Source organism: Eutrigla gurnardus (assembly GCF_963514095.1).
Source record: "Eutrigla gurnardus genome assembly, chromosome: 14".
Lineage (NCBI taxonomy): Eukaryota > Metazoa > Chordata > Actinopteri > Perciformes > Triglidae > Eutrigla > Eutrigla gurnardus.
This window is the reverse complement of record NC_139937.1, coordinates 14,880,824-14,893,571: the sequence shown is the minus strand read 5'-3', so window position 1 is coordinate 14,893,571 and position 12,748 is coordinate 14,880,824. Positions and strand designations below refer to the sequence as shown.

Below are 12,748 nucleotides of genomic sequence, written 5' to 3'. Positions count from 1 at the left end.
ATTTCTATTGTTTGAGTAGAGAAAATAATATCCAGGCCTGTTTTGATGCTAATTTCTCTCTCACTGTCCTTTTCACACACTAACACTTTCTCTGGCTCGTGGGGCTGTTGGGATGGCATCTCTCACACATGAGGACACACACCTTCCTCTGAGAATGTGTGAACTAGCTATTATACATGAGTGCAACTTGTAGTGGAAGAAGATGTACGAGCAGGCAGCCCTGTGTGACTGCACGTACCATCTCTCTGCATAGGTCCCAGGAGAACAAGGGAGAAAGGGATGGGACAAGACAGCCATTTGTAAGGAATTCAAGAGGGCATCCTTCACCATGTTTGTGCTGTCAAGCCAGTGAGCTGTCATTTGCTTGTAAGATATAGCGTGTTGTGATGTGTGCAAACACATTCTTCCAGTTTTGTGACTGTCGTTCCTACTCTAGGCGCTGCTGCAGATGTGTTTTGCACTTTACTAGGGTTCTTTTTAGTCATTAATTAAACTAATTGACCGTCATACTGTACTGAAGAAGAGTTGAAACTAGAAATTGAGACCGGATGTTTACCGAGATAATAAATCAAGTGAGAAGTAGGGTCATTTTATCATAGACTTCTATACAATCCAAAAAAATTTTTAACCAGAGGAGTCGCCCCCTGATTGCCGGTAAAGAGAATGCACAACACATTTCTTAATTACAGTGAACACAGCCAGTGAAGATTAATCCTCTGAGCAGTGAACATTGAACTGCATCCAGAGCCTGTTCATGATTGATAATGCAGCTGACCATGTTCAACACACCAGCCAGTGGTGAAGTGCGTCTCGCTGGGATTCTGCTTATTGATTGGCTGCGGGAAGTCTCTTGGCTGCACTTTGAGTTTGGATGCACTTTTCTGCGGAATGTAACAGCCGCTCCTCACTGAGGAGACACCAACGCTTTCAGTAGACAGTGAATGGCAGCTCGCCGCAGGCTGCACTTCATCGCCGCTCCGAGGCGTTTTTGGTGCTCGTGTAACAGTTTGTTCCCTCGTGGGTTTTGAATAGATTTTAATAAACATGGAAGTCTATGGCACGGCTACAGTTTTTGAAGCTTTGGCTACACAGAGTATACTAGTTGTAGTGGAAAATATTGGTTTTGATCTTTTCAGTGAAATCTATGAAATAGATCAAATAATGTCACTGTTTAAGTATTTTTGAAGGCGGGAATTCAAACTGAAATAACTCAGGTTTTAACTAAATTGTACCATACATTATGTTATAGCCTATATTAATGTTGTTATACCTATACATTATTTGGCTATTTAACATCTTGCCAGAGATGACTGAGGAAAATTAGCTTTTTATTCGACCTCAGGCTAATTCGCATTGACCGTGACCTATAAGCTGAAATAATCAATCATCATCATTGATCAATAATTTGTCTCGGCGTGTGTTCATGCTTACATATTCGGCGCATTAAACATGTGATTGTTGAAGCGACCTTTAGTGCTGCTGCTGTTTACCATCAGTGTGCAGATAGTCGGGCCTTCCCTGCTGCCTCCACCTCCCCTCCACTGCTGCTGCTGGTTCTGCTGCTGCTGGTTCTGCTGCTGCTGGCTGTAGTCCTCGGGGAGCCTGGCTCGCTCTGACTAATCCCCAGCATGACTGACAGACGGCGGAGCAGCGCTCTGCCCAGCCTGTTATCCTGTAGCCTCCATCCCATGGTCTGCTCACACTGCAGCACAAATACACTTGGGGATTGGATAGAGCTGGAAAAAATGAGTCCAGTAAAGCCAAAATGAGTGGAAAATGCACCAGCTTGGTGGCACAGGTTTCTCAGCTTTAGTCTCTATGTGCGAATATGTGGGTGGATGTGCTTGTTTGTGTGCAGCTGTCAGACCTTATTAAGACCTTATTTAGCTGTATGTGTTACATATCCCTTGTCATTAAAATAGTTCACGTAGCTTACTGTATGTATCATATTGTGGGTCCTGTTGTTTAACAGAGGCAGCATCTACTGTATCAGTTCCCCTCATGATGATTGTTCCCATATATAGCAAGTTAGCTGCACTGCTTTCTTGTCACACATTGTTTCCTTTCTCCCTTTTGTCAGTGTGTCATCTGTCTAATTGTCTGACTTATAATGCAGATGATAAAGATGGCTTACTCCTGGATGAATGATGCCCCCCCCCCACCCCCATATTAATTTAAGTCTTCTGACTAGATTCCATATCCCACATAATCCTACTAAATTGCAATCTCAGCTTTCAACGGCGTCCTTTGCGTTGAATTTAATCTCCCAGTTGACCAGCTGTAGTTTCACAACCTCCGCTCTGTCAAAGCAAATGTCTCGCAGAGTATGTCACCATACATTATAGCCTATGTATTCTGCTCTTACTCCACATGCCGCGTGGATAGATTGTACTTGGGACAACAAGTCCTAGTTCAGCAGAAAGCTCAATCGCGGGATATACTTCAGTAAGAAAGTACCGTAGATGACCATTTAGTAGCCCGGGCGTTTAATATGCTAAATCGACTTGGAGCCCAGGCGTTTATAAGAACCAGGCGCGTATTTGCAACAGGCTACAATTTATTTTTGCAATGAGCAGCACCAGACCATCATGCAAAGAACAAGGAGCTCACCATAGCACCACTGGAACAAAACTACTTTTTCCCCCCGACGCATCTTTATTGACATCAGACAATAAATACAAAGACAGTTTGTCTGTGTTACCGCGACACAGGGAGCTGATCAGAGCAGTGTTATGAATGATAACGGAAGGGGGGGTCGATCGTGGTAATTTCAACACTGTACATTAGCGCATTTATCTATATCCCTATATCCCTCAGTCTAGCGCGCCTGTGTTTGTGTGTCTGTGTGTGTGTGCGCGCGCCTGCATGCGAGAGAGAGAGAGAGCGCGAGAGGAGGGGCTGACTGACAGAAGAGGTGAGAGCCGGTGAAGTGCTGTTAAAAAAAAAACTTTTGTTTTCTGTGCAAGACTATGGTAAACACTTAATCGCCCGGGCGTTTAATTGAACCGGCGTTTATTATGCCAAATGAGGTCGGACCCCCGGCGGCTATTAGAGCACAGGCGCGTATTTGCACGCGGGCGATTATTTGGTCATCTACGGTATCTGCTCAGGCGGACTGGGGCAGATTTACTGAGACCAACTAGGGTATTTACTACGGATATCCTGCATCAGTCCTAAGGATCGGTGTTAGGACCAATCTGGACATAAATGTATGGATCGGTATCAGTGAAAATAAAGCTGAAAATGTAATAGTTTCTTCACTGATCTCAGCTGTGTTTTGTCCATCTCAGCCTGAGTGTTGCAGCCTGCAGGTCTCCTTTACGGCAGCCGGGCTCTACACTGCCGGCATTTCAATCAGCAGCTTTTCAGCTTTAGCAGGCACATGGCATCGCTTTCACCATGTTAAAAGAAAAAAAATGTTGTTGCCAGGAGGCCTGTCGCAATGATTACATAACCACGATTATTTGAATTTACTGTGACTATTTTGCATAATCGTTAGATTCCACAATCAAGGAAATTTTAATGACAGTGATCCAAATTGGCAACAACTACTGATTGAATTTGGTGCATTTGGGTTGAGTCTACCTGGAAGGTTCCGGTGTCAGGAAGAAACATCCGATGGCTGTTGGATAGGTTCTTCTGTTTCAGCTCATGCAAGACCCTGTTTATTGCTTTCCGTAGCAACACGATGATTCATAGAGCAGAGTTTCCCCTCCGGCTGCAGCGGTGTGTTTGACAGCTCTGGGGAAAGTAACACTGGAGTTTTTGCTTCCATCCAGCTTTCCTAATTAAATAATTCACATAAGCAAGTTTAAATGGGAACATTGTGTTATTGATTGATTGATTCTGTTTCTAGCACAGTTTTGCTTTACTCTCTTGTACTACATTAGCAAACAACAACAGGGAAAACAAAGGGGCCATGTAGAATGTTTGTATTGTGTTGAAAAAGCCTGGACTTCCCACATCTCCAAGAGAGTGATACATCTTTTTGGGAACTCACAATCACCTATCTTTCATCCATATCATATCATTTATTTAAGTTTTATATTTTTGAACCCGAACCTTTTTAATTTTAGCCGCACAATTGTAGGTTCATATCCTCTGCAACAGCTCAGCCAGAAACAATCCTATCAGACAAACTGAAGGAACAAGCCGACGCTGGCGTGACAATGTCACCGTCGTGAGAAGCAGAACAGAACCAATTGTCCTGACAGCAGGGTCCTGATGGGTCCGTTCCCTCAGGCTGAAGAGGCAGCTGGAGACTTTCAAGCACCTGAGAAGCAGTTAGTCAGGACCGGTACTTCACAAGCATGCACATGGGGTCATCAAGTGCATTTCTCCTCTAGTCACTCAGCTAATCTGCTCTCACTTTAAACATATCTTGTCTCATTTGAGATCTGATGAACAGGTAATTCATCATCTCACCCGCCGGGTTCAAGGCTTTTGTCATTCGGAAACCAGCTCATAAAGTGTAGCCTTTCACAGATTTCTGTGTCTTATCAATTGATAAAAATGTTAAGTTTGTGCTCTTTCTCTTTTTCCCTTCTACTCTCGTCTCCTCTTGGTTTCAGTCTTATAGACCGCATGCTTCAGAGGGATCCCAAGCGACGGGCTTCCCTGGAGGAGATTGAGAGCCATGCCTGGCTGCAGGGGGTCGACCCTTCCCCAGCCACCAAGTACAACACTCCCCTGGTCTCCCACAAGAACCTGTCAGACGAGGAACACAACAGCATTATCCAGCGCATGGTGCTGGGAGACATCGCCGACCGAGAGGCCATAGTGGAGTAAGTTGTGTATTATTTGTCTTTCGCTCTGGTGTACAAAGTGAGTATAGACTCCAAAGACTTGCATTCATTCTGTTAGTTGGCCTCCCAGATGCAGGACGCCTACCTAGCCTACGGTTCAGTCAGCCCCAGGCAGTTCTCCCTGAACCAGTACATTCATACTACTGACGAAGGCATTGGGCAGTAAAGTCAGATTATCCTGCTAACCATCAAAATATGCTTAAAACTCTTAAAATGAGATTTCATACAAATATATAATATATGTCCTTCATTTTTTAATCAGTTTCTATTTCTCTAACATGATAAAGAGCAAGGCAGCTTTTTCTAGATACATTTCATACAAGATACTAAGGCAGGATGATTTCTCCTTTACCCTTTCACAGTTCTCCTTTAACCCTTGTCTATAGAGCTACCAGTTGTGTGAGTGTCCACGAGCATCGTTAATATTCAAGGTGGAAACTTGACATGGGAATTAACAGGAATAAAATTAATAAACAGTTCTTTGTTTGTTTAGTTGAGTGAATGAGTTGACTCATTTAACATCATATTGAACTCTCAAAAAAAAAAACACACAATTTCCCTCTCAGGCCTCCATCTCCTTTCCATTTCAACGTTTGCGTTAGTGTGCGTGTTCCCACACAGAGGCAGCTGTTGTTGCATCTAGAAGATGAGACAAACCGTACATCTGTAGCTCACAGCTTCCCCACTGAGCATCACTCTTTGATGGATCTGTTGTGTCACTGTGCATTGTAACGACAGTTGTGCTCTACTGTCTGTCGTAGCTCTTTCATAAGCTAGATTGTCACACAGCAGAGACCTTGCTTAACTATTACAGATTATGCTGGTTTTATTTCTGTCAATGCAACTCATTTCAAAAGACTGAGGGCTTGACTGCAACAATCAGGGTTTTAGTTTGATTTTGTTTTTATCATGTCAGAGTTTTATTGTAAATGTGTAGCTGTAACTGTAATTTGTTGTTTTATTTTAGTGGGGCATTGCCGTTTCCTGTAGTGATTAAAAGACAATCAAATTGCTGCGCAGGGAAGACAGAAGAAGGACTTGATTGCTATTATTTATTTTATATTATTTGTTATATTATTTTTTTAGAAAGGATACTAGGGATTTGAACTTGGAAAAATACGATATATACCGGTATGAAGATGTCACCTTGGGAAATTATAAAATAAGTTTTTCACTTTTTTCCAATAAAGCAAAGTAATTATTCTGTGTTCTGGTGTTTGAGGTATTAACTGTTGTGACATGACATGTTTCAGAGCCCTGGAGACCAACAAATACAACCATATCACAGCCACATACTACCTGCTAGCAGAGAGGATCCTGAGGGAGAAGCAGGAGAAGGAGGTCCAGACTCGCTCCTCCAGCCCCAGCAACATCAAGGCACAGTTCAGGTAAAGGAACAAAAGCACAGCTTATTTTTTAACTTAAGATCCACCGTCCTCATGCTGCACGATTCCAGAGTTTGAGTGAGGAGTGTGACTAACAAAGATCACTGTTCTTCATCATAACGACTGACTGAGTCATGGTATGAGGGTAATTGATCTGTTTCGCTCCACTGCCTGCCCGGCTCCCCTTGGCACAGCCCTGCCATAGTTGCTGACGACGTGGGTTAGTTCTGCAAAGGTTTCATTTCCATTTCTGGGTTCACTGGGCTTCCACCTGCTGGGCTCGGGGGACGTGGAGCAGAGGAAATGGGAGAGAAAATGGTTCTAACTGTCAAAAGAGACTTCATAACAATTTAAAAGAAAACAGGCGATCGTGGTTAAATTTCCATTATGGGGATTTTCATGGATATTATCGCAAGTGACTTGAAAAAGCAGAGAAGTGAAAAATAGCCTGATTTTAAAAATAAATGATTTGTCATCTAATAAAGAACAGACACACCCAATGATGCTATTTTTATATTTATCCTCTTTCATGCAGGGGCACCTTATGATGTGTGATTGATGCTAGTTTGATTGTTTTACACAAATAATTATGTCCTTTATTTAATGCTATAAAATATTTATTTCTTTACATGTAATGATTGCAGTATGTTTAAATGGCATATTTAAGCATGCTTCAATGATTGAAGGGATAATACAGGACAATGTTGAGCTGGCCTCTATGATGAGACCTTATATCAGAATGATGTCTCAAAAATGGAGGGGTGTGATAACGGCCACCACCTCTATCCTCATGCTTTACAAAGTGCTTGATATGGAGGTGCTTCTCCTCTTTCCCTCAGTAGTGCTGACGCAGCCTTGCAGCTCGGTGTAACTGAGCTCTGGTGAAATGAGCCTTTAGTCTCTTGTGCTACGATCCCGGTGCAGAAGATAGTAACTAAAGTGTTTAAGGGCGACTTGCTAATTGGCTCAGACTGACCCACATACCAGCGGCTAGTCCACTGCCAGGCCTCCTTTACATGCACACACACACACACACACACACACACACACACACACACACACACACACACACGCACACACACAAACAGCCAAATGCACACCAACACGCCTGCGTATTCAAAGCCTGATTATAATCAGTTATTTAAACAATGTTGAAACGTTGTGCCTCTGACTGTGGATGAGGCCCCTATCAGATAGATTACAATGCAGTCGTGTGTGTGGGTGCGTGTGCAATCATAATTTTAAATGTCAGAATGCCAATTACAAATCGTTGCAGTGTGTTATCATCCATGTATTCGTGACTTATGTTAGTCGTTAGATGCAACAGAATGGATGTTGAGCCCACTACAACTTCTGTTTCCCTCCATAGCAGGTAATTGCTAGAGTGCATAACTTTATTTTTTGATGACGGAAAGTTTTGTTTTGGCATTTCAGTAAAGACGGTAAAAACTTTGGGAAGCACCTGAGTCTCAGACGTTCAGCTGTGTTTGTAGCATAAGAAGTGCTTGCCATGGAAGTTTGTGCCGGAGTCAGAGAGAGTGCATTCATGTGTGTTGGGATTTGGGACTCTTGATTGTCAGCCTGAGCGCTTCCAGCTGGGAGCAGCCTTTCTTAGTGCCTGGGTCTGTATCGGTAGTTTAAAACACTACTGGCAGTAAAGCAGTGTTGGTGTGTGTATGTATGTATTAATGAAATATTGGCTATATTAACAGAGACAAACTGTATGAAAAATGTATTGTTTATCTCTCTCTCTCCTTCATTCCTTGTGTCGCTGACAGATCGACTTTACAAACTCCGTTCCTCCTTCCTTCCAGGTCTAGAGAATGGAGGCACATTTTGTTTAATTGGTGCAAAGCTCGCTGTCAGTGAACGGAGGAGCTATGGTTGAGCCAGCAATGAGAGCACATCCACACTTTGCAGGCAAACGAGACGTGATGAGACACTGACCACAACTGAATAAAACACAGCGTGGACATAAATGGCCTGTAATCACATTGACACCTGTTGGGCCGATTAGATAAAACGGGTCCTGATTCCCGTTAAACAAAGCAGAGTAGAGTGATGGCGCATTGTTACAGAGGGGGTGGATTTTCATCTAATTTAGGACAGAAACCATTTCCATAATTTCAGTGATCACAGCATCATGAAAGTGCTGTGTAATCTCCCTCCCCTCTCTTCTCTGCTCTGTTGTCCATTGGTCCGTATAATCTACCATGTAGGGAAAGGTAGATGGTATTGAGGAGGGAAGACGTGAACTTTAAATTTTGTGTTTGAACCATATATAGGCCTTTTGTGATCAAAGAACTAAGAAAACTTAAAGTTGGATCCTCCGTCTTATCTCTTAAGGCAATCATGGCCCACCAGAGTGGACATGCACCAAGACATCGAGGACAGCTTGGCAGCATCTTCTATCTCCCATGCTGGAGGTCCCCAGTCCCCGGCTCGGAGCGCAGAGAACCTGCTCAACGGACATCGCTCCAAAGGCCTGATGGAGCTCGGCCGACGTGAGGAAACGGTGACCGACTCTGCAGGACCGTCAGCACAGGTACGCTCATCTTCATCACACTTCATTTTAAATGAAATATTAGAGGAACATGGCTGGATACATCACATCCTGTTTTGATTTACTCTAATGCATGTTGCTGCTCTTTTTTTTTCTTCTCCATGTCATTCCAGGGAGCCTGTGCTGCTGCATCGGGTCCTCCTGGATCTGTTTCCGGGACCACCAGGGCCCCAACACCATCCACCTCAGGGGCAGCCAAGCAGAGAACCTGCCTGTTCAGGTGTGATTCCATTTCAGCGGAGTGGCATTATTTTGCTAACGTAATCATGGTGTTGCTTTGGGATCCTATTCTCATTTAGTAAATAAAGTCATGTCTCATGTTTTTGCAGGGTGGAGGAGGATGAAGAGGAGGAGGAAGAGCGTGACGCGTCTTCTCTGCCGACCCAGGTGATCCTGAGGCGCAAGCCCCCTTCCATCACCAACCGCCTCACCTCCAGGAAGAGCGCCCCCGTGCTCAACCAGATTTTCGAGGAGGAGGGGGAGTCGGATGACGACTTCGACATGGACGAGGGCCTGCCGCCCAAACTCAGCCGTCTCAAGATGAACATGGCCGGCAACGCCGCCAACCTGAGCTCCGGGGCTGGCTCCGCTTCGTCCCCGGGGTCCACGCAGAAGCGCTACCACAGGCGCAAGAGCCAGGGGAGGGGGTCGTCGTGTTCGAGCTCCGAGACGAGCGATGACGACTCGGAGAGCCACCGGAGGCGTCTGGATAAAGACTCAGGCTTTGGTTACAGCTGGAACAGGAGGGACAGCAGTGAGGGTCCACCTGGCAGCTCGGGGGGCAACGGGGGAGGCAGCAGCTCAGGGCAGAGTAAACCTCCCGGGGAGGGAGGGGGGACCTCTGGTCCAGACAGGGGGAGTCCTCCTGGAGGTGGTGGGAACGGAGGAGGAGGGGGTGGCGGCGGTGGAGGGGGCGGTGGGGGAGGAGGAGGGGGTAATAAAGGACAAGACAGCCCTTCCAGTTGTTGTAACAACAGTAGCACTACTAACCCCTCCCTCAGCTCTTTGTCTCGCTCCTCCCGCACGGTGAGCCGCAGCACAGAGCTGGTGGAGAGCCTGAAGCTCATGAGTCTGTGCCTCAGCTCCCAGCTGCAGCACCACCGTGGGGGGCGAGCGGTTCGAGGAGGAGGAGGAGGGGGGAAGTTCATCATAGACCCTGGCAGCCTCTCAGGCGGGAGCGTGAAGATCCAGGAGAAATCCTCCTGGAGGATGTGCATCGGCTCCACCGGGAGCCTGGACACCATCACCCTGCCCACCACCACCGCCCTGCCTCGCTCCCACGCCGCACACCACCACCGCAAAACGGCGCCGCACGGCCCCCCCGGCCTGCAGGTGGGGCCGGGCAGCAGGGACGCTCACAGCAACCTGAGCGCTCTGAAAAACGGCGTGCTTCAACTACCTCTGTGTGAGAAGACCATCTCTGTCAACATCCAGCGGGGCGGAGGCTCCAGGGACGGCCTGCTCTGTACCTCAGCTCCAGCCAGCTGCTGCCAGGTCATCTAAAGCACTCTTGACTCGACCAGCTCCTCCCTCCTCGTTCGCCTCTCAGCCCCCTCTGCACATCGGAGGACTTCCTGTGTGTAGCTGCAGCAGGTAGCTGAGCTCACACCACCTCACCATCAACACACCCGCCTTGTGCTGTTGTCTTCACCGTCCTGTCACCGAGGTGTATGCCGTCATCACTTGTTTTTAACGATTATTAGTGTGATTAGTACCTTTTTATTTGATGTCTCCCAACTGCCCAAAAACATTTAAAAAAATATGAAATAGATGATTCTTTGATTAGATGGTCACTGGATGGGAAACATAATGGTAGGAGTACATTTCTTTAACTGTTACGAGCATAAATTATATATTTCTAAGAAAAAGCCAATATAATGAGTAGTAATTTTAGTCAACCGTTGTAAAAAAAAAAATTGAATAAAGTCATAATTTTACTGAACACTTACTCTTACAAACAAAATTTTATTTTGAGGTTAAATTCTAATTGTTATTTCAGGAATAAAGTCTGACAAGAACTTATTCTCATAATATTGCCACTTCCTTGTAAAGTTATGACTTTTTTCCTCAAATTTAAAAACTCTATTCCCAAAACACAGCAATGTTTATTTTTCTCCCTGAAAATGTAAATGTTTTCTTCTTAAATGTCGGGTGATTTTTCTTCTCCTAACAACAATCCTCGGTGGAAGTGTGCAGAAGTTCTAATGAACTACTGGAATAGTTCCAGTGCTGTACTGTAGCAGGCAGGTGACTCTCCAACAGAAACACTCCCCTTCCTCCCCCTGCCTCGCTCCCTGCCTCCCCTTCCCTCTGAATGTTTGCTAGAAGCTGGATTATAAAGCGGATTCCATTTCTATGAATCCATGCAGGAAGAGAAACGGTTTTAATTTAGACTCCAGTCTGGACTCCATATTGCACTCAGACAATCTGTTTATGTTGTTTTAAAAAAAAAAAGAGAATGAATCCAGCTTATCCATCAAACCCCTTTAAATCGTGACAGAGGCATTTTAAAGCGGCAGCACACTTTAATAAGTGAGACGGCGAGAGAAAAGCTGGTGCTTTATCAAAGTGTGTGCACTCCTCTGTAGCAAGGTAATGCTACTCACCAACGCGTTTGGAAATGTTACTGCTGACCATATATTTAACAATGAGGTGTTCCTGTTTTTTTTTTTTTGTTATTCAACCTTTAATGTGTAGCTGTAGATGCTGATAGAAAACATTAGTCGTGTCTGGCTCTCACTACCAATATCCAAGTAGTCTGTTCTGATTTGACCTCCGCTGGCTTCTTTCGGGTCCCGCCTGCGCCCACGTGTCACCCAAAGCTTAACCGCACACGTGGGCGCAGCGTGTTGACCAACGTGTATGGAGTATGTATATACAGTATGTTGAAAAGTAAAGTTTATTTTTAAAACTTGTACATTGTTTTGGAGCGATCTGCTGTTTGGAAACGTGGACACGGGGGCCTGTGTGAGGTCTCGTCGGGTAGAATAAGAGCTCAGCTGTGTAGGAGAGAAGAAAGAGAAAAAAAAAAAAACTCATGACTTCCAGCTTTAAAAGAATTGGCCGACAGACGGGGAAATGGGGGAATTCTCTAAGGGCATTGGCAATAAACTATAAGGTGTGTTGCAGCTATCTGTACAGAAACATTTTTATTAGTTTTTGTTTTGTTTTTTTTAATTCCAAACGTGTGCAGCCTTACAACGGCCACACCGGACTGAACAGAATAGAGAGAGAAAAAAGGAAAACTGTTTGAAATATTCTTTCTCTTTGTTTGTTGTCTGAGTTTTCTTTTTAAAACCAAATGTAAATAGAGTTGTAAATATGGTGCTCTTTCTCTTTATCTAGAACAGCGGAGTGAACCCTTTGGTGCATAGCTGTACAGTAATCTAGCCTTATGATAATTAGTAATACTGTATGGGTGTCTCAGCTAAAAACAAAGCCTATTCATACTGTCAGGTCTGTTTGACTGTCGTCTTACTCAGCTGTATCCAGGTGAATGATGTGCATGTGTTTCAGTGTTGGACATTCAGTGACACCGAGGAGAGGGAATCAGCCACAGAAATGTTACTGGACCAAAAAAGCAGCAGCAGAAAAAAAAAAAAGAAATAAGAAGAGTTGGAACTGACAGAAATATTCAGTGTATTATTCTGTAGTTGATACCTGTTGTCAGAAGTTACATATAGCTATGGTAATATCCAAAAAATAAAATGTGGAATACTGTCTCATATGTTTGGTCTTCTGGGTCTTTCTTGGTTGAGACGTTGCTGACATGCCTTAAACTTGCATTCTCTCTGCTGGCCACCAGGGGGCGGATCCTCAGGTTGCAAATAGAAGTCTGATCGCATTAAAGTCTGAGAAAATGATCCTATTATTCACTTGATTCATTATCTCAATAAACATTGTAAATGTTTGAAGTCTTCAATACAGCATGATGTTCATTGAGTAAATTAATGTTCCATTTAGAGTCAAATAGACTAAAGCAGGGGATGCTTCAG

The 12,748-nt window shown here is 44.5% G+C and overlaps 1 protein-coding gene across 1 annotated transcript in view; it reads left to right on the top strand.

Moving 5' to 3' along the window:
- Positions 1-12,478, top strand: part of snrka (SNF related kinase a) — a 38,731-nt gene extending 26,253 nt beyond the window's left edge. Inside the window, exons 4-8 of the mRNA XM_084026559.1 lie at positions 4,572-4,784; positions 6,059-6,193; positions 8,537-8,735; positions 8,867-8,973; positions 9,083-12,478. Of these exons, the coding sequence (XP_083882685.1) occupies positions 4,572-4,784; positions 6,059-6,193; positions 8,537-8,735; positions 8,867-8,973; positions 9,083-10,256 (1,828 nt within the window). The 3' untranslated portion in view covers positions 10,257-12,478. The remainder of the gene's footprint in view (positions 1-4,571; positions 4,785-6,058; positions 6,194-8,536; positions 8,736-8,866; positions 8,974-9,082) is intronic.
- The last annotated feature ends 270 nt before the right edge of the window (positions 12,479-12,748 follow it).